A 22,242-nucleotide genomic window follows, 5' to 3' on the forward strand; every position below is an offset into this window, starting at 1 on the left:
TGCCATTGGGGTAATGTTTTCTTTTATTTGATTAGTTTCAGTACAGATGATTTGAATAGTTTGAGATAACAGTGTTCAAAGTGTGCTTTCTGTGTAATATGTTTAAAGGTTTCCATCAAGTGAAGCAAGTACTAAGATGAACTCAACTTCATTTAAATGTTAGTGTGAAAGTCAGATGATAATGGACTGTAAATAAGAACTACACAGCTAAATACTAAATAGTTTTTTGAAGCCAGTATAGATGCTGGCCAGACTATAAAAACCTGATGACATCATGAATATGCTAATTGTCATATTTCCTCATATTGCACATGGACCACACACAGTCCACATACTGAAGTATGGACAAGTCAGACTCCATGTTCTCTCCTGAAGCATCAACTATGACCTAACTCTCACCCTGCAAACATGTCTGATATCCATCTGTCTCCCGTCAGTGCACATTATTATTTGACTTGATTTAATTGGCCCAACACATTGTTGAGTGGTCCTTTAAAGTGGTGGAAAAGAAAAAATAGAAATGAGATGTTGTGTGTATTATTGTGATATGATTTGAAAGTATTTGTTTGTCACTGTAAAATGTCAATAAAATTATTTCAACTTTCCTAACTTGCGTTGTAAGTGGTTTCTTCATACGACACAAAAAAGCTGATTATTGGTGCAGTCTACAGAAATACAAGGAAATAAGATGTGAAGCCTCCCATGGAAGAACCCTGCAGCAGCAGAGGCATGGACCTTCAGTCGTACCCTTCATCTGCTGCAGTTACAGTTTAAAAAGGAACTTTGTTTCCTATAAATTAGTCTTCCCTTTTATATGAAGGATGTAGCAGTTAGCCACCAGGGGGCACTGCTGATTGCAGAAGGACTGATCACAGACAGTCTAAACCAACACGGTCAAATTGTAGAGCTGTGTTCAGTGCTAAATGCAGCAGTGTGCCTTGTGCGTACATGCAGATGCTCAGACCTCTTATCCATAAATTAAATTAATCTATGGATAAGTTTACCCCAAACCTGAGACATGCCTCATCCACTGAGAGCAACCTCAACTCACCCCACTTAGTTAAAGTGAGAGCCAGCAAAGACGCCAAAAGTCAAGACAGGAAAGTGACTCACAACAACAAGCACCACAACCACAAACCACCAGGAAGGTCCCAGAAGTTTGGAAGACATATCAAGGATGGATGACCTCGTCTCACTTCCCTCGGAAAACAGCGGCACCAGGGGAACGTGTTCCCAGAGACAAACCCTCACACCTGTCACGAGGAGTCGAGGCCGCTGCACGGGAGGCCCCTGAGAGGAAACGCCACTCGATCAAGGACAAAGAGGTGCTGGAGAAAGGGCAGAATCTGAGTTTCATGGGGGGGGGGACACAACATTCATTATTCCTATCTATAGGCGTAGAGAGTGCAAACACTGCCCCCCACAGACTAGACTGGGCCTGTCTTGCACTGCACCCAGAATATTTCATCCTTCTGACTTAAAGATGTCATGGTGTCTTCATCACGGGTATTTTAGCCTGTAGACGAGAAATCCAGGGTCAAACAGTTGACCTTGAAAAGTCTAATATATCACAATCTGATAAATATTCATCATTGCATATTCCCCAATCTTTACTGGATACATTTTACTTACTAATAATAAAAAAGCTTCCTTTATTTTTTAAAAGACATAACTTGCCGCAGAAATAGACGGTCATGCCACACGGATGTAGCGTCTTCGAGGTGCTGCTCATCACTGTGGCGTCTTCATGAGCGATTCAGCTTTCATCCTCCCTGTTTCAGTGGCAGCACACAAGGCAGAGGGGCTTCCAGCTGCTACACTTGGAGTGATTAATAAACGGCACAGAGTGAAGAGGACGTCAGAGTGATATTGATTTTAAATAAAGTCTGCTGATATGATTTATATGCAGGGAGCGAGCTTGGAGTGAGCTCCGCTCATAGTTGGGGGGACAAGAAGATTGCGAGAGGGAGCACAGGACTGTGATATGCATGGTAAATCTCCAAGGATTTCTCTATCATACAATATTTCTGCTGCTTCTTTAAATGTTGTAATAATTGTGTTACTGAAGTATTTAGATGGTGTGGTTGTATGGGGTACTGACATATTTTTAACCTATTATTATTATTATTATTATTATTATTGTTATTATTATTTTATTATTGTTATTTTATTATTATAATTATTATTATTATTATCATAATTATTATTATTATTACTACATAAAAGCCTGCATTGTTTGTTCTTCTGCCACCCTTCAAGTCTTCAAAAACAGAAATGGTGTTACATTTCTATGCTGCTAGACAATCACACTTAAGTGAGGGAGCGTCTGTGTCTATACAGCAGCGCAAAGGCAGCATTAATACCCTCAATCATTACTGAAAGCTTTTGTTTTTAGTATTTTCAGTCAAAACTCCAACCTATTTGCAGCCACCTTGCTTAACTAGCGCAATATTGTTGTTGCCTCAGTCTGTCTTGACCTAAAACGAGTCGCTTCCTCCATGAGATCTAAACACTGCTATACTGAGACACACAGAGACACACAGAGTCAGCATTGTGTGAATCCACTGACTTATTTTTAACTTTGAGTTCAGTGCTGCTCTTTTCCTCCCATGAAAACAGATGTGAAAGTAATGAGAGAGGCAGAGGGGAGGAGAAGTCAGCCGTTGGTCTGTGCGCCGTCATGCTTCTGCACATTAGTATCATCATCATCATCAGGTGCTGCCTCCCTCTGTGCGCACTGCCCGAGGCATCTCAGGAGATGAATGCCTTCACTTTGTCTCTGTTGGCCCTGGCCACTGTTTGTTCCAGGCTGGCCATCATCCTGGCAGAGGAGTCAAATAAGTGCTGACAGGGATGGCGGCAGCTACAGGTATTCAGCGACGGCTGAATATTGATTTCACTTGTGCATCCTACCATGACCACAATGCCTCGGCTGCTGCATTCTAATATCATTTATTTCCAATTGAATTTGAAAAAAAATAAAATAAATTGCAATGGCTGAACCACCACTCATAACAGTTTCAAACTGATTTGGACCTTGCAGGGAGGGCCAACACTGGCACAGAGCCGCATCATCACAGGCGAGCAGCAGCCAATTGCTCACGAGGGGAATCTATGCTGATGGAGATCCAGTTAAAACTGTTCTTCTTTAGTCTAATGCAGTGTCCACACACACTCAGTCAGCCATCAGGCAGTCAATCCAAAATGTCTTATTTAACCTATGTTTGAAGTGCCAGTTACAAATTAACACACCTGTGGTTGTTAAAGGTGGGGTGGGAGATCATTTTCTAGAGCTTTTTTTTTACTGTATTGCTTAAAATCCTCTTCCTGCCCCTTACACCAGAGTGAACATCGGTGCTGTGTTTGAACAGTGACCCTAACCCAGAAAGGGCTGCAAAATGATGCCATGGCGGCTCTGTTTCGAGTGGAACTAGACTTTGTGATCTTTTGAGAGTATTTGTTAGTGTCGTCACCGAAATGTACCGAAAGTTACAGATGTTGCGCCGTGCTTGTGAATCCGTGTGAAAGCCGTGCTCTTCGTGAACAAGCATTGCATGTTCCTGAGCCGAGGGACGTGTGAAGAATAGTGGTTTAGACCTTTTGAATCCAAAACATAGCCTGCTCAAACACTTTTTCCAGGTCCAGACCTCGATGAAAAGAGACTCACTCTTTCCAGTTCACAAGAAACGACCAGCAACCACAATGACAACTTTTTAAAGGGTTTGTCAAAGTAAAAGTGTGTGCTGGGTGATTGTCGTTTAAGCAGAGTCCAAGGTTAATGCTTTTTCATGTTTTAAAATGAATGATTATGGTCTGTGTGCTGTTTTTGTTTATGCAGCTGACAGAGCGCCTCGTTAGGAAAACGGCAAAGGAATTTAAAGGAGTTACTGGATCGATTTGGTGTTCAACTTCAACTCAATGACTCTGAGTCTGGGCTCTAACTACATCCAGTTTCAAAGTATATCTCGCTGCATGAATCTCATTTCTAATGCCTAATATAAATATTTAAAGATGGACAAATCTCTGCTGCCATCAAGTGGGTGGAGGTGTGTAATGCTGTCGAGGCACCGACTGCAACCCTGCAACTCTCTGTCACTTGGATTAAAGTGATCAGAGGAGCAAATGAACATGAGTCAGTGGGTGAAAATCATCCAGCAACAGGCTGGAAATATATCAGTAACTTCAAACAATGTCATGTTAGTGGATTTATTTTCTGTAGTATCAAGTGTTTCCACTAAAACAGAACATTCATGTAAACAACTGCTTAGAGTATTTTCTGGTGATGGTTAAAATAAAGAGAGCAGCTCTTGCATCCTGCGAGGTCTGATGCACCACCCACAACGGCAGGTTGACGCCCCAAGATTATTTTCCTCCTTTTAATTTAAAAATGTTTTTGGATCAAAGGCAGCAGAGTGAATAGATCAAAGGCAGCAGCATCAATATTCAGCATTCGTGTGGTATTTTCAACTCCAATAAAGAAACTGGACGATGGAGTCAGACAAGAAAAAGAAGAGACCCACTGAAGTCCTTCTAGATATTAGTGAGGAGGCTTTTTTGAAAGAACTGGAGCCCTACGAGTACCATGGCTACTCTGGTATTGGGGAAGCTGTAAGGGAATGAATGAATGAAAAATGAATGAATGAATGAATGAATGAATGAATGAATGAATGAAAATGTTTTCCGCCTGCCTTTACTGTGATTGTAGTTAATGTTACATTTGAACAGCTGTGTTGGACAAACAGTGGCAAACAGTGTTGGGCAAGTCAAAGAATGTGTTACTTTACTTCTTGTATCATACGTTACACTACTTGTGACAATGTTGTATTATTTTTATAAATACAATCAAAAATGTACCTGAATCCACTTTATTGAGTCCCCGAAAACGTTTCTCCCAACGTTGCCGCTGCTGTGACGCGTCATACGAAAAACAGGACTAAAACAAATTTCAATCTCGTAATGCTATAACTTGGCATTAGTTAGTAATTGTAATATCCCTGTTGTGTAAACCCTGTTCACCACAGTAATAGTGGCTAATGCCTCACTGCCCAACACTGGAGGCAAACCATTTCATCTACATGTCCCTTCTGTCTATCTAATCTATCCATCTACGACTTAATTCCATAATGAATTCCTCCGGTTTGTCAATTAAAACATTCCAACTGATGCATTTCAAAACAGGTCTGTGGTTGGGCCAGAGCTGCTCCACTGAGCTGCATACTTCTGACCAGGAGGGAAAACGTTCAACCAAAGACTGAGGCAGCTGCCAACCCCGTCCCCTTATCTGTTGACCCAGTGCTCCTTAACAAAGAGGGTCCAGCCAGCGTTACAGAGCCCTGCTCCGACCCTCAGACAGACTCTAATGCCGCCTTAAAGAAACCCACAGCATTGAACCAGGAGGAGGAATCACTGAGCGACGCTGCTCTGGCAGCTCAGCAGCTCGACGCTCAGGAGGAGCCCGACGTCGATGCTGTGCAGGACAGTACATCACCCAAAAAGTTAGAGGAGGAAGGGACTCTTAAAGAGACACCTCTGCCACATCTGTCCTCAAAATCCTCTGATAACAAAGACACTCATTCTCAGAAGAAGAGATACAGAGCCCGAAATATTGTCAAAAACAGCCCAAAGCCCCATTATGCTCTGGTGCCCATTACACACTTAACTGTCTCCATACCTGACGCCCAGAATCTCAGCAGTGGCAAGAAGATTTTGAATAAAAGAGTGAGATGAAAGGAGTGAAAACTGCTGCTGTAATTGCTTCTCGAGCAAAGAAAGAAAACTCCACAAACTTGATGAAAAATGATGGTATTGGAAACAATCCAGTTTAATAACTAATTTATTTGCAAAGGATATTTTCCATCCATGTTTCAATAAAAGTATTACTTTAGAACAAAGATATCACTGTCTATCAAGGCTGTTCATCCTTCTTCTTCTCCTAGTAAGATGGATTATAACTCTTTGTGGTACATGGCGCCAACTACTGTACAGGAGGATTCAAAATGCAACTGGATTCTTTCGACAAGACGTGCGGTGCCGTGACATGTCAGTCAACTGGGATGTCCAATCAGATTTCGGGGGGGGCACAGAACCCTGTTAGTGTGTGAGGGTAACCCTGATCCGAAGACTTGATCTGACCTCTGTTGCAGCCATTTTTTAATTTTGTGAGCCATTTCTGGACGTTATCAGGTGATGTGTGCTGATTACTGACCCAACAGCCAATGAAAAATAGTAGGTGGGACGAAGGAAATAACATCAGAAGACGAAAACGTCAGGAATGATGCTGAGGAAAGTTACGCTCTCGTAGATATAGTCACTCTTGTGAGTTTGATGCGTTCAGTTGGCTTCACAAATCCTTTAATCTCTGCTCCCTCGTTAGAAAACAGCAGCAGCCGAGTCAAACACAGACATCTTATTCAAACTTATTTTATCTATTTGCTGTTTTTATAGTTAAAGCACAATTTAAATAAAATGACTTACTCATCACACGCAGTCATTAAACATGTGATAACCACAAAATCTGCTGAAGTCTTTTCAAAATCGGTAATGACCACCAGCTTTAGTCGAGCACTTCACTCTTGCACTGTGGGGACAACAGCATAATTGACTAAACCTCGGATATAGGAGCCAGATAATAAGAAATAACAAGACCAATGAATGTATTGAAGGTAACTTTACCCTAATTTTGACCCACCATCCAGTGTTTATCTGCACCTAACAAGAAGTGTTGTTCCCAAGACACATGATGACGCTTTACAGTGCTCATACAGTTACAATTTAAGTAATGATGGCAACCAGAATACAATTTTAAAATCTAATTTCCTACCTAAATCACATTAGACAGATGGACAGTGTTGATTTTTCTGTGACACTCAGCAAGGACAGTCCACGATTATGTTTTATTGTTTTCTTTTATTTAGACAAACCCAAATAAAAGGCACATAAAACATTGCGCATATGTTTACATAATTATTCTCAATGGACATACATTTAAAAAAAATGTAGGAATGTTTTACCTTTCTGCTAATCAGAAAGCCTAGCCTTTGTATATACAAAATTACCATTGTTAATGTTCTAATACAAAAAGATTTATAAAAGGTTATTTTTCTTGCATGTCTGTCATAACTAACATGTCCTCTGAACTAAATGTTTGTACAAAGATATACATTCATTTGCCTTCACATCTGCCAAATTCATCATACAAACTAACTTCACAGAAAATAAAGAGTAAAAATCGTCTTCCAAATCATCATTTGGCCAAATAAAAAGGTTGGTTTTTCACATTAGGTTGGAGTCAAATTAAAAAATGAAAACACCACGGTTCAAAGTCACAACAAAACATGACATGACCGTGACTTACTGATCGCTATTCATGTCTCAAGGTTGTTCTTGAATTGAAAACATAATATCAAAACCGTTATGTTTAAACATAATCATTAAAAAAACAACAACAACAACACAAAGCTAATCACAATATAGTTTGGTTGCCAGACCTGTTTGGCCATCGGCCGTCTGAACTGATGAAGGCTTCCTTCACAAAACTGTTCCATCACACAGCACATCTAGAGGAGGAAGCATTGACGTGTGGGAAAAGTCTTGCAAAGTATTTCAGGCACACTTGTTTTACGGCCACTGGAGAAGGACAAATGATGCCACGCGCTTTTCCTTTCGCCCTAATTTTTTTTTCTTTTAGTGTTTTCTCTTCGTTAAGTCACTAGCCTTCTAAAACGGTTGTCGAACTCAAACCTACGCTGGACTAGCTCAGTCATTCACATGCAACATTGGAGGAGGGGGGGGGAAAACAAGACAACAAAGATGGGAAATGAACCCAAGATCATAATGCCATTCCACATTAGAGCATTTCCCTTGATGGACAGAGTTGGCATGCATGCAGCAAAATTCATGGGCCAAGCAACAAAAAAGAAAAAAAAGCAGATGTGGCCAGGTGAACTGCAGAACTAACTCCATCACCGTCTCATTCCATCCAACTGAAATGCCTTGTTAAGTACCACTCTTCTGTAGTGTGCACATCCTACAGTTTGCTGCAAGTGCTTCAGAACTCCTGCACTGAAAAAACCCTCAACTACAAACTAATTCTCTCCGACACACACACACTCACACACACTCACAGACACACAGGTGCAGGAACAGTCGAGGCTGAGATCACAAAAAGACGAACACACTTTCTTTTGTCTGTATGGTTCGGGCCAAACAACTGTTGGGAGACGCTATTCACACATCATCATAGTAGCTGGCGCTTTCCCACAGGTGGTTTTGTAGCGTGTGACTATTATAAGGCATCATAAGGACTACGAACACAGGTCTGACAGCGATAAAGCTATGGGTTCGATCCATCAGGGCCATTTGGGCCGGCGTTTGTTACACAGTAAGACAAATTACAGAGTACAACATCACAGGCCTGATAAGGAGGCTTCACTGGAGACAGCTTTGTTTTCTGAAATTTGTCTTGGTGATGCACTTAGCTCAAATAGAGCTCTTGGACGCAATGGAAGACGTCGCTATCATACGAGTTTGCCATGATATAATAATATAATAAACAGGCCCATCCACCATCAAGCGTTAAATTTGATGGGTAAGAACGAGGGCTATAACCTGTGGTGGCAATGTTATTTACTTAGCGGCTGTTGCTTGGCAACATACAAAAATGCAATCTCTCAGGTTGTCCTGAGCTTTGGCGTGACAAGTCCTTTTGTGATCAAAGCCTCAATTTTCCAGTTAAAGATGAAAATTTAAAAAAATAACTACAAAAATAATAAACTATGAGCTATGCAAGTGAGATCTACGGAGAAGGTTGAGATTAATAAAAAAAAAAAAAAGGATAAGGCTGGATTTATTTTGCCTCTTAATGTTAACTGATAAGTCTCCCTGAAGAAGCTCTGACCAACACGTTTAGCCTGGTCTGCTTTGTGTAGCTTCCGTCTGATACAGTGCTGCACCACACAGAACACACCAGTGTTTATTCTGCAGAACTTGTTTTCCCCCTGCTTTGATGCAACGTGAGGTGAATGAGACTCGAGACCTTTTCAAACTCTCCTGTGCTAAGGGCTAATATCAGCTCTAAAAAGGCCCGAGTGTTCACCTCCATGAAGTCAGCTCAACTACACGACTACTTTGTGACTTCTACAATACTGGAAGCGCCTGTAACATAACGTTTGTAGCCTTTCATGGATTCTGTTGATCAAAGAAAACCGACACCAGCCTTATCCTTTCATTCGTCTCTGCTCAGTTCTCTGTCCTCTCCAGGATGGACGGCCACATCAGTGGGGGGATAGAGCTCTTGCATCGCTATCCTGCGGTAAGTGGAGACCCACTCACTCGCAGGTAAAAGGCAATAAAATAGTGTTTCATATTTACAAAGAAATGGTCAGTGTGTAAATTGTTAAACACGGTTTTAAAAGACTATTCTCAGTAACCTTCCTGAGTTTGACTGACAGTGACGGATCCTATACCTGCTAAAGTAAACTTTCTACCTCGAACAAACATACCACCACTGCTAACTTTGGAACTGCTTTCGTAGTCTAGAGAGCCACGGCGCAACCCTTCTGACCTCTACAAAAATCAGTAATCAAAAACTTAAATCTGACATTTGATAATACTGCCATTTTAAGGGCAAAACCTAGAGGACACGCTTCCCCTCCTGTACCTTCAACTGCCATGTCCTCATATAAATACATAAAATAAATCCTAACAAATGTCACAGAGAATCCAGCAGTGAAGAGTGACTGGTTTCCAGCTATTTGAAAATACAGACATGGTAGAAACTGACGGTCGAATCGATCTCACCCGCGTCTATACGATCAGTGAAATCCACACCACCACTCACCCTCCCCCGAAATGGAAGCTTCGGTTTTTTTTATACTTAAAACTTTAAAATACATTAACTATTAAATACTGATAAGTCCACTAAAATAAAAAATATAAAAAAAAAAAACACGAAACTAAAGAAAACATGCTTCAGGGGAAGCATTTAAAACAAGTCTGGCACTACACTTCCGTTTAAGGAGTCGTTAAACAATGCCTCAGGTACAGTTGAGTTTTCACACATGACCCATGTTTTGAAGTCAAATGACCAGGTGAGGAAATAATTTAACTGGTCGCTTCACAAGATGACGCTGAGCTCGGTGGCTGAAACGAGATGAAAGAATTAAAGGGAAAAGGGGGCTCAGAGACGGTTTCACACCTACAGTCTCCGTTTCTTCTGGTGAGTCGGCTGATATTTGTAAAGGTGGATTATTTTCCCAAGTGGTTTGGTTTATTTATTTATTTTAAAAATCCATGCAAACCAAAATGCATCGCTAAAAACGACGAGAATGTTTGAGGCAGGAGGTAAAGACCATTAGGAGGCAGCTTGTTCTAAGATGTGAATCCTTGTTTCCTTCACTGGTTGACTGTTAACAGCCTGCTGCCTCCCAGAATGCAAAGTACTTCTGGATAGAGGAACACTCAGTACATATGGTAATTGGGTCGAATCCAGGTTGGATCACATCCCTTCACCAAACTGTTTCAGAATTAGTTTGGGAGCAAACCAAAAAGGGTCTTGTACCATGATCACAGCAGCCAAAGCAGGAAAACAGAGTCTGTTTAATCCAGACTGCAGGTGTGAAATCGTGCTCAGAGGGTTTGCCTCTCACAGCATACATCATGTTCACTGCCATTACTGCTGCACTGAGCCAGCTAATGGTCAGCTATCAGTTGTAGTGAAACAAACCGCCTTTGTTTAGAGAGACAAAAGAGATAAGCAAAACAAATGTGGTTTCAGCAGATGAAAATGTAATAACTGCCCAATAATTCAACCCACGTCAAGGTGGAAAAACAATACTCTTGGTTTTTAAAGTGTAATAAGCCCCGTTCATGATAAACTGACATTAATGCAAGTGGTTTATCATGAACTTAAATCCTGCAATAAGTAGCATTCTTGCAACATACTATACATGATGTGTAACGATTAAGAGGCAACATTTTACCATGTTGGCTTTCACTGTAAAACGGTGTCGACAAATTAGGGACGGGTGCAACACTCATTTCATCTTAACAAAAACTTTTGGTTCCTCGAGGGTCTTAATGTGCAAAGGTTTTCTTGTTTATTGTTCAAAATATGTCATTTTAGTGGCAAACACTAAGAAAATCTTTGGTACAAAATTGTCTTTTTCAGGGAACCTGTTTCCCCCATCGACACGTGGAAGAATTTATTTCAGATACTCTGTCGTCTGTGACACCATTCAGGAAATTCATCTAGTGAACAGGTCATAAATGAGTCAATCCGAGTTTGTGTTTACTCTTCGCTCTGGAGTTAGCAGTACTGAACTTCAGGACCATTTCCAAGCTTTTTAAAAACCTACCAACTGTGGTGGTCTTTATTTTAAAAAGAGCGGAGGGCGGGAAAAAAAACACTCCAGACAAAACCAACGCGATAGCAAACAGCTACAAACCCGATGACTCCTACAAGTAATGATTATGGTTACTAACCACGTGGTTGCAATACATTAGTTGTTGCCTTTTGAAATTCAACGCATTTTGACAGGCTCATTATTAGGCAGTTGAGACATTATCTGCTGTTACATGGGCTAAAACCGGCTCTACCAAGGAGGGGAGGAAGGCAGAACTTGGGATAGAAAAGGCATGCTCTCCATGGGCCTCATGGCGATGTTGAGCGGCCCGGTGATATTCATGGACATGGCATTGGTGATAGCAACCGGATGGGCGATATTCATGTGTGCCGTCGTCGGGATGTTGACAGAGGTCAGGTTCACGGGGCCAGTGATGGTGACGGGGTGCTGCAGGTTGATTGGTGACGTGATGTTGACCGTGCTGGTGGCGATGTTCATCTGAGCGGCGATGGTAATGGGGTTGCTGGCGTTGTTACCGCGGTTCATAGATGAAGTGATAGCTGCCGAGTTGGTGACCGGTGTCGTGTTAGCCGAGTTGTGCACATTGTTGGCATCTATATTAAAAAGAAAAAAGGGGGGGAAGAGAGAGAGAGAGAGTAAATTTGGGCTTTGCTAAAGTTGCTGAAATGCACTACCCCTCCAAAAGAAGGAAAGCCAAAAGCTCTCAATTTCTTGGCTGTTTAGCCGGGTCACTGAAAAACACAATTCACCATTAATATTGTCAACTGTGGTAATATTATTGAAGAAACCTACCTTTGTGAGAGTTGTCAATTAGGACTTGGAAGGAGTTATTTAAAATCTCTCCTACTGTCAACTCACCTGAGGGGTAAATTCAAAAAGCAGGATCAATAGACTAACCAGCTAACTGTTGGTTTAATTCAAAATTTCATTTGAAACAGTAACACATTATGAAGGATATTTTAGTCTCTGTGTAGGCCAAAGGCGGGTTTCACACTTTTGACCATCTCAGCCGAGGGCAGGGCCTGTCGGCGCAGAGCTGGGTTTCATTTTCTGACAAATCAAACATGTTTAGCTATCAATCAGATCAAAGTAATGAGAAATTATTGTGAAGCAATATGGCCTCTGATGGAAGGTCAGGTAGTGTGCATCTAGCCTGTGTTATGGTCCAGTTTGTGGTTCATTTAAATGATCTACTGATCCTGCTTCATGAACTTTTAACCTTACTTTAGCAAAACATCGCTAATCTGTATCGTGACTACACCAGTCCTCAAGAGAAGAAAAATTCTTCTGTGGTTGAGTGACATGGCAAATGTGAAGAAAAACTGGCCACTTGTGTTTTGCAGAGTGTTAAGCGGTTTCTGGTTACTAACTACTGGATTACCTTTTCGTGGCCCTGAGTGGTTCCACTGCCAGTCACTTATGCCTATTCAGAAATACAGACACATATGGGGTTACAAGAGCATAGGGCAGCAGTGCTGTCATGTGGGGATCACCTTTTACAGTTGGCATGGTCAGGTTCAAGGGGATGGGTGTTTTGTTGGGGTCAGAAAAACAGAAAATGTTTCTCTTCTTGGACGGCCAAAGTCCCAATAACAAACACATATTCAAGCACTTTCTGATTAGAAGCCAATTTTTTCAATTTGATCAAGGACGACTGACTCTAAAATGCAGGAGAAGCTGTCAGGACTACATTTTTTAAATGACACTCTTTTTGCGCTTTTTGCACTCTGTTTGAGTTTATGCCTTTAAAATACTGCCATACTAGACGGAGCAAGTAGCCACCAACATTATCAATCACTCATGACATCTTGTGCATGTGTGCTCATGGCGAGCACAACAGTGGTTAAGTGCTGCACTTCCACAAGATTGGCAATTTACCAGCTATAAAATGTAATGTTGGAACCAAAGCAGCAGCAGTGAGAAATCCTGACTTTACTGAGTTCTCAGTATGGTCCAGGCAATGTAATGCAACATTATAACACTTTTGTTGTCCTCTCTGTCTCAAAACACATCAGCTGTGAAGTCTCTGGGCAACACACCTGAAACAATTAAAATGCGCAAAACAATCAATATCGTTGAAAAAAAAAGAAAGAAAGAAAACAGTTAATTGTGAGCAGAAAAACACATGTAAAAGCAGCAGTGTGTAACTTCTAAGTACAAATTAATGCCCCTTACATTCAAGCCATAGCAAAATGCTTATTATAGCAGCTCCACACAACTGGGTTTCTTGCTATAGCAGTGTTTTGTTGTCATATCACCAAAATGACATCACCATGCTAAACACAGGAAGTGTGTTTAGCATGGTGATTCCCCCCATACACAGAGGCAAGACAAATAGCCGTTAATGGCCTAATTATGATGGAGAGCACCAAGAAGCACTCAAAGATTCAGTGGATTCTATTCGCGGTGTGACAGGAAACATGCCTATTGAAATTGGGGAGGTGAGGGGTGGTGGTGTGGTGTTTAGGTAATTATACAGGGAGCTTTAACCAGAAAAACCATTTCACACAGTTGATGTGAAACGTGTTATATCTAGAAGCGTGCAACTCATACTGAACTTTTGTTATTAGGAGCAATTATGTGTTCAGACCATATGCTGTTTAAGGAGTGAGCATGGGCAGCCAAATTCAATGAGTATAAATAGTGACTAGACAGTATTGTGGTTGAATTAATGGTCACAGCAAATTGTCAAACAATTTTAGCGACGCGTTGGACATGAAACTTGAAAATATTGTATTTTGTTAGATGAGCTGCCAGCCCATTGAGATTTCACTATCAATAGGGGACATAGACTAAGCAAATTTCAACACCAAGTTGAAGAAAACATTTTTCAAGTCAGATGGGGTGTTTGATACATGTCCCACTCATTGACTAAAACTAGCAGCATTAAAAACTATAGTCACATGTTGTACAAATGACATGATCTTATAACTTAAGAGTTTGAAGACTTGCATAGTCTTGACTTGAGTCTTAATTATAAAGCACAAACCTTAAATTAAAAATTAAACAGAAAAAGTAGTTTGTTCAAATGAATTTAATCCAGCAATGTTGAGGTTAAAAAACAAAATATCCATCCACCACTTTGTGATAGGGAAAAACATGTAACTGGAAAGAAAATCATCATTTTTATGGACAAACATGGTTATTATTAGCCTGTAGTCCAGTTCCACTCTCCATTAACAAATCATGTCATAAGACACATTGTTTTGAAACATTGAATCCAAAGTGGGGAAATATAAACTCAAACCTTGCACTCTCTGGCTCTGGATCAGAAAGGGAATATATTTAAAAGAAAATCATTTGAGAGCTTCAACCTCTGGCTTTTATTGTGAATCATTACCTTTGCACATAGAAGTGTATAGGACTGCCAATAAGCACATTTTAAAATGTCCCCACATTTCTGACTTCCAAAAAGGGCAGCATGGTGAAGTGGTAGTTAGTACCAGAGCCTCACAGCAAGGTTCTCTGTTAAAATGTTGGTTCAACTGGGGTCTTTCTGTGTGGAGTTTGCACATTTCCCCTGTTGTTTGAGGGGGTTTTATCCAGGTACTCCAGCTTTCTCCCACAGTCACATGCAAATGTGAATGGTTGTTTGTCTCTGCTGCATGTGTTAGACTGGTGACCTGTACAGGTCTGTCCCAACTAAGGAGCCATCAGTGTCAAGTGGTTAAAGATAGGGGGTTAAGGTGGGTTAGGTGGTAAATAGGTGGGTTAATAAATACAATATTGACCATTAAAACAAAGACAATGATTTATAAAAAAAAAAAAAGCTGAAGGTTGACACTTTCAAATTTATTTTTACAGAGGCAGATATTTGATAACCCTGTGATTGAACTCTATTGTCAAGCACCCTCACTCACCAAGTCAGCTTATAACGGAGTGTGCATGTCAAAGTGTGACTCTTTCTAAGCAATTGCCATCCTTTTCCTGTTGTAACTATTGTACTCTACTTGAGTGTCACTCTTTTTTTGCACAGACCATCACCAGCTGTCTGAATCAAAACCTTTGTGGACATTTGAGTAAATCCAGTTGAAAAAGCAAAGAAGTGATCGGAGCCATATGGCCTACCTTTATTGTTACATGGGTTGCTGAAGTTGGCCTGGCCATGTGTCTTGAGGTGACTTGTGATGTAGGCAGCGCTTAGCATTTTACCACAGATGCTGCAGGTCACTTTGCCTTCATGCCTGATCATGTGGGAGCGCAGACGGTCTTTGGTAGCGAAAGCAGAGGTACAGGCCTAATAGAGAAAAGGTATTGTGAACTTGTAAGAAAACAAAACAGCATTCTGACCTCGTGATCTGATCAAAAGGTGGACAGCTTTACAAACAAGACTTGTAGGAAGCATGGCCACATTTGTTTACATACAAGACTTCTAGGAAGCATGGCCACATTTGTTTACATGAACATTTGATGGGAAGACTCTTACCGTAACTTGGCACTTGAATGGCCTCTCAGAGGAGTGGACATGCTTGACATGACAGCTTAGGTGATCAGGTCTGCAAAGATACAGACAACAAGTAGGATAATGTAATTTAGTTTTTTTTGATTAGTTAGGCAAGGCAATTTTACAGATGACTGTGATTTCTGATCACAACTATGTTATAATACCTGGAGAAGCCTTTCCCACAGACAGAACAGATGTAAGGTTTGTGAACTCCACCATCATGGGAGCGTACATGGTATGTCATGCGGTCCTTCCTCTTAAACCTCTGCTGACAGATGGGACACTCAAATGGCTTCTCATCAGAGTGTGACAGCTTATGGCGGTTGAGGTGATATACATCTCTGAAGGCTTTACCACACATGTCGCAGCCATGATTCTTTTTCACTGGCTTGGCAGGCTTCTTAGGGAAGCTCTGCTGCTGTTGGTGTTGGTGTTGCATTGGAGTCATGACGCTAGTACCTGTGGATGTTGACGTGGTGGCTGTAGTCAAGATACCAGCTACAGTAGTAATGTACGAAGCATTTCCGCTATTCTCCCGTGGTACAGTGGATATGAGCGGCACCATGGTGGGGGCTGTTTGCATTTTCTTAGGTCTTGAAACCATCTTGATGCCGGTGTGGCAAGACTCGTGTCGCCGCAGATGGTAGCTGTCTCGGAAAGCCTTGTTGCAGTAGCCACAGATGAAAGGTGTTTTTGATTTGGGCTCCTTTTTGACCACGGCAAGAGGAGGCCCACCACTTCCTCCACCAGTCCCACTGGCCACATTGTCTTTAAGAAGTTCCGCAGCACTGACAGGGGGTTTCTGGTCCAAGGGAATTGGCAGCACCGGTTTTTGATCAGGTGGCTCCGTTCCAGAATTGAGCAAAGGCAAGAGGCTATTCCCGGCTACTTGGTGCTGGTGATGCAGAGCCTCATTGGCCTGCTGAAATGACAAAGAGAGCAATGTGCAATGGTGTTAATTAACATTTAGACACACATGAAGCTAACCACTAGCCGAGTGGACTTTGCAAAAAAACAACTTTACTAGGTTATGACAAATAATCCAAATTGACAGAAGATGAATGATGAACATGTGACGGATGTTTTTTTTGAAGAAAAAGCTCAAACTGCTTCTATATAACTAAATATCAAAAAATGCATCAATGTGTCCCCTTCAAATGAATAAATAAGATATCACTTTTTTGAAAACAGAAACAGAATCATGGGCATCTACAATTTAGAGTAGTTCAGTAGACTGTTTATTGTCACTGTACTACAAAAACTAAAACAGCAAGATATTCTACAGATAAATGCATAAGAAAAAAAAAAACAGGGAGCAACTTAAAGTGTGGAAAACATAAAATAACACAAATTCATGAAAACCATAAAACTGTGCTTCTCAGATTAATAACGCAATGACAGGCACACAAAATGCAACCCAACAGCAGTTAAAAAAAAAAAAACTGCATAGGGAGGACATCTTAAGTCTGCAGCTGCTGGCAGGCATTGTCCGATTGGTCATGGCAGATCCCCAGTGGGACAGGACGAACAGAAGGTGGGGGCTTATATGAATATTTTGGCTGGGGAGAAAGCTGAGATTCACGTTGTAACCAGCAACTTAACAACAGGTCGGCCCAGAGCCTGGTGATTGAGACAGCCTTGTTCTTTTCTATAATCGCCATTGGGCAGGGTTAAAGACCTGACCCATGGCTTTTCAGGTTCAGCCAAGCATCCCAACCCGGTCAGTCAGGAGGGGGATATGGTCTGAGTGGGGCAGGATCCCAAGTGCTGCTTTTCCCCCCACTGTGTTCTTTTATGGATGACACAAATCCAAGCGCTGATGCCGTTATGGCCCTCAGAAGATTGGCGCGCGAGTGGAGGGGGGGGGGGGGGGGGGTTTGTGGTCCCTACTCAATGCAGGCGGCCACAGCATGTGTTTTAGCATGCTAGAGAGGGCTGAGGGCCGTCACAGGTTGTCGACTCGCTTTAATATCTGCCACACTGTAGCAAAACTCAAACAAAATAATTTCTGCAATTAGCATTTTTCCAAGCATATGTGTATACAAGTCTGGGATAGACAAATGTGCTCTCATTCTCAGCATAAAAAGACAGAGCAGCCTGCTGTTCCATCACACTGCTCTAATGATTTTGATACAAATCTGCTGTGAAGGGTGGGTAAAACCACTGAAAAGGATTTAGGAGCGTGGAAATTAACAAGAAACAGTACAAATAAAATACTCTCTATTGTTTTTTCCCCCAACTGCAAGGCGGGATATGGATTCACCATATAGCATCTCCTTTGATAGAATTTTATGTCTACAAAGCTGTCTCTCATTGACGCTATTGTATTCACTACCTTTCATTGTCTCTATGCAAACCTCAGATGGAATCAGTTTTGTCTAAAACAAAAAAATAAATATGAATGTTCTGCTTCCTTGAGAAATTCTGTTAATAATTATACTGCCAAATGTAATAAAGGCTCAAAAACATTAATCAGTTTAGCTCTACAAAAACATCTTGTTCATTTGTTAATTAAACTAAGGCCAATGTGACCCACAGAGAACTATTGTCTGAAAGCAACATAAACAAATGCTGTGACATTGTTTCCACCAAGCGGTGCGATTTGGTTCCGTTTGTTACATTTACACAACTGTTTGCATTTCCATTGTCAAACTTTGAGAAGGGTAAAATAACTGATCCATACCACCCCAGTTTTTGGCACCAAGAACCTACAGGGTGGAGCTATACACACTGCAGTTTATTGATTTGTAGACCGAGAATCAACACTTAAGTGCCACATTTGGTAGAAACTGCGGTGTTTTTCTATGCTGGTGGTTTTCTTGCTACATGCCAGGAAAAAACAACAACATTGTGCTGATGTCCTCCAATGTTACCTCTTGTTTACGGTGTCGCATTACTCTTCTTGTGGAATTTACGTATATGCAAGCTACACTTTGTCAAGCTGTTATGAAGTTACACTATTTATGTAGCTGTAGCAAATTGCGTAAATAGCGATGTATTTATGTAACACAAGCCTGATCAGGGATTACCGTCTCACACCATACGGTGGTGAGCTGAAGTGCACTGTACTGCTTGGTGAAAATGGGGGTTATCAGTGCCTATACTTCACACCTCATATGTCAAGTATACTTCATTTAGAGTTTTCCATCATGGATTCTCCTTTACCTAACCAAGATGACCCTGAACTATTAAGTCTCCTCCTGCAAACTAGTATCAGGTATTCTGGGCCATGTCCACCATTAAATCAAATTGTCAATTAGAAACCAATAGCAGCTGTATCTCTTTAGCAGTGGAACAACACAGTCTATACTCACACTAACTTTTACTACATAAATATGACCAGCATCAAGGAAAGGGAAGCTTCAGGAAATCCACTGCACTGATGGGCTGTGCTCCTGTGTCTGTGTGATATTGTAACTGGGATTTTAGATCATTTCAGTTCAGTATACTGAAACACAGAGCAGTGTTTCTCCTTCTGCATTCTCACATAAGCTCACTAGGACATTATCCGACTAGGAAGGAGTAGGAAGCTGGCAGGAGACTGTCCAGAAAATGTCTGCAGCAATTTCTAAAGGCGTTTGCATTCACACATACAGAAACTCTGTTCAATCTGTGCTGAAAACAGAGACTGACCATAACAGTATTTCTCCTGGAGGAACAAGAGACTCATATGACAAGTGTTTGCTTCATTAGGAATGTAAGATGCTATATAAGTCAATATTAAAACATTAATTTAATCAAAAAGTCAAACAACCAAAGAAAAACAAGAAGGCTGCTAACAGAGACAAAGTAAAACAGAAGATTCATAAAAAATATTTTAACAAAATTGCCATACAGCACACATTTTAATATTTGAACACAGCATATTCATAAAAATAAAACATATCATCTTCACAAAACCTGCACTGGTGTGCCACCAACAATTATTTCAAGATATTTCACCATCTGTAATTTTTCACTGCATGGCAATGCAAACCTGACATTGGGTTCTGTCAAGTTTGTAAAAGGTTACCTGAGGTGCAATGGAGCATTCACATCCACTACCACACTAATAATGTCACTTCTAAAGGTAACATGTTTTACACAGGTCATTGGACACATTAAATCATTTTAATTTTAAAATATATCTTGCAGTAAATGTAGGCAATGTAACACTGTAAAATCTGCTACAAATCAAAGTACTTAAATGCCTAAACTGTGTTAAAAATATTGATGTACAATATCAAGACAAGCTCTTAATCCCACGTCACAACCAACAGTGAGTAAATTAGACTTTATGGCTACTCTTTTTTAACTTGTGTATATCAGCTACTTTTTTAGACAAGGACCTCGCAAAATTACAACTCGGATTCAGTTGAACAATATATACTCAAGAAACACTCAAACGTTGAGAGGCAGAAAACGGTTCACATTCACGACAGTCATACAAGCAGCTTCTGTACATCAGGACCAAAACAACATTAAGCGATGCAATTTCCTGCAAGTCTGAGTTTTCTTTTCAACTCTGCACACAAGTTAAGTAGGTAATAACCACGGTTGTTTACGGCCCTGTTTTCACTAAATCGCAGCTGCAGAATTACTGCACACCTACCGTGAGGCCCAATCATTAGCACTGATTTATACGACCCTGATATTGATCAAACATGTGTGTTCATTCCCCAGATTCAAACGGCCGTACAACACGCTGCACTTGCTATTTTTCCCCCAAAACAAAAGGCCACACAGAAACTTTTCATGATACATGCTGGCTCGCGTAAATAACTCTTGGTCGGCCAAAGGCGATATTGTGTTTATGATAAATCACATAATTGTTTGCATTCATTATTCATACACTTGTGGTTATGCTGTAAAGTTTTGTATTCTTGACGCGTGGTTTAATCACTGCAGTCCGCGTGCTGGGTAGCCTTTGAGAAATACAGCGTTAGCCAACTTCTCGTTTAAGAGCGTAACGTCAGCGTTGATGGAATCCTGCGTTCCTTTGCTTAGTGAGCTAGCTGCACTTTAGATGAACTACAGCTCGACCACTACGTGTTTATATTGTGATAGTGACTCTTGCGCTACAGGCGATAAAATACTCTAAATAACGAACACAGTAGCCAATTAGCTTAGCATACCTCAAGCAATAGCTACTAGCTAATTTCCTAGCGCGCGCATCAACAGCAGTGCTAACAGAAATTAGCCCCGCGGTGATTTTAGAGCGAAATGAAACAAACACCATGTTTTGGTATAATGCACCATTCAAGAGGGTTTCAATATCTCCCAATAGTCTACGCCGGTAAGTCTCGGTAGACCACAACCATACTCGGCTTTTGACAAGGCTGTTTATAAGCAGTGTGCTACAACAATCCGCACAGTGGAGCTAGCCAGTGGTATGCTAATGCTAATACCTTTGTTTTGCTTGGCTAAATTTAATTCATTTAATCAAGTGCCACAATATAGTAACCAAACAACGTTTAAGCCATTTCAAAACCGCTGATACAGCTTGTTGAACTAGTGCCCTACTGTGTCTCTTACCTGAAACAAAAACGTACTCCAGCTCGGTTCCATTGCAACACTAAAATCTGCAGGAAACCTACAAGGAATCTATAACAAAGCAGCCGAACATGGCAGCTACAACTTCCTGTGCGCCCCGGGTTTAAGTGTGCAGGAGTAGTTTTTTTTTGTTGGCCTTTACAAGAAAAATAATCTGAAATATTTTTTATTGCAAACTCAAAATGTTCAATTTCTGTTACTCTAGATACATACACATGTAATACATTATGTAAGCATTTGGTTATAAATACTAGAAAAATAAATTTCCACTGAGGTAATCTAATTATGTATACAAAAATATAAAATTATGCAGGTGATCAGTTCTTTCATAAGAAGTACTTTTATCACAACACTCCACACAAAAAAAGAAGAATAAATCACCCACAAAAACAAGGAATTTGAAAGATGAATTTGCAAAAAAGGTGGTTGGAAACATATTTGAATGAAGATAATTGAATAAGATAATTCAAATACATTGGAAAGTACATAGACTGAAATGTTGAACTTCTCTCTCCACTTTTAACTTAATTTGTTCTATGTATGAGATTATATTCTGTTTTAGATGTGGTTTCTATAACAGAACCATAACTGTAATATGTAATATGTAATATGAAAATGATTAAAGTAGATAGGAGTAAAGTACTATAAGAAGTACTTTTAATGAATGAATTAATGTATATTTCATGTAGTTAACATGAAAAAGCACTCAAAGAGAAACCTCTGCCAACTTTACCACAGTGCCAATGTTCATTCATATTCATGAAATAAACCACATTCATGTTTATTTCATGCATCAGATCCAGATGTTCTTGATTTTGACCAGTCCACACAGTAACATCGTTCTATATGAGGAACTGACATTTTAGCACATTTATTTACATAAATGTCTACAACTCCCCTATC

General features: G+C 40.6%; 2 protein-coding genes across 4 annotated transcripts; one reads left to right on the forward strand and one right to left on the reverse strand.

Moving 5' to 3' along the window:
• Positions 1-4,480: 4,480 nt before the first annotated feature.
• LOC131463142 (uncharacterized) lies at positions 4,481-5,857 on the forward strand. Its single transcript, XM_058634857.1, has 2 exons — positions 4,481-4,608; positions 5,179-5,857. The coding sequence occupies exons 1-2, from the start codon at positions 4,489-4,491 to the stop codon at positions 5,725-5,727; spliced, it is 669 nt and encodes a 222-aa protein (XP_058490840.1). The 5' UTR covers positions 4,481-4,488; the 3' UTR covers positions 5,728-5,857.
• A 4,878-nt stretch (positions 5,858-10,735) lies between these two features.
• On the reverse strand, positions 10,736-21,410 carry LOC131463150 (vascular endothelial zinc finger 1-like). 3 transcript variants are annotated; one of them, XM_058634867.1, is made up of 7 exons: positions 21,322-21,410; positions 15,972-16,729; positions 15,790-15,859; positions 15,432-15,600; positions 12,745-12,786; positions 12,156-12,221; positions 10,736-11,956 (listed from the first exon to the last, which is right to left on the reverse strand). In XM_058634867.1, exons 1-7 carry the CDS (start codon positions 21,352-21,354, stop codon positions 11,592-11,594), a joined length of 1,503 nt encoding a protein of 500 aa, XP_058490850.1. In that variant the 5' UTR covers positions 21,355-21,410; the 3' UTR covers positions 10,736-11,591. The 3 variants fall into 3 exon arrangements, with proteins under 3 accessions (XP_058490850.1, XP_058490851.1, XP_058490852.1); XM_058634868.1 differs by lacking the exon at positions 12,156-12,221; XM_058634869.1 differs by lacking the exons at positions 12,156-12,221; positions 12,745-12,786.
• Positions 21,411-22,242: the final 832 nt, after the last annotated feature.

The sequence above is a fragment of the Solea solea genome, chromosome 7 (assembly GCF_958295425.1).
Source record: "Solea solea chromosome 7, fSolSol10.1, whole genome shotgun sequence".
Lineage (NCBI taxonomy): Eukaryota > Metazoa > Chordata > Actinopteri > Pleuronectiformes > Soleidae > Solea > Solea solea.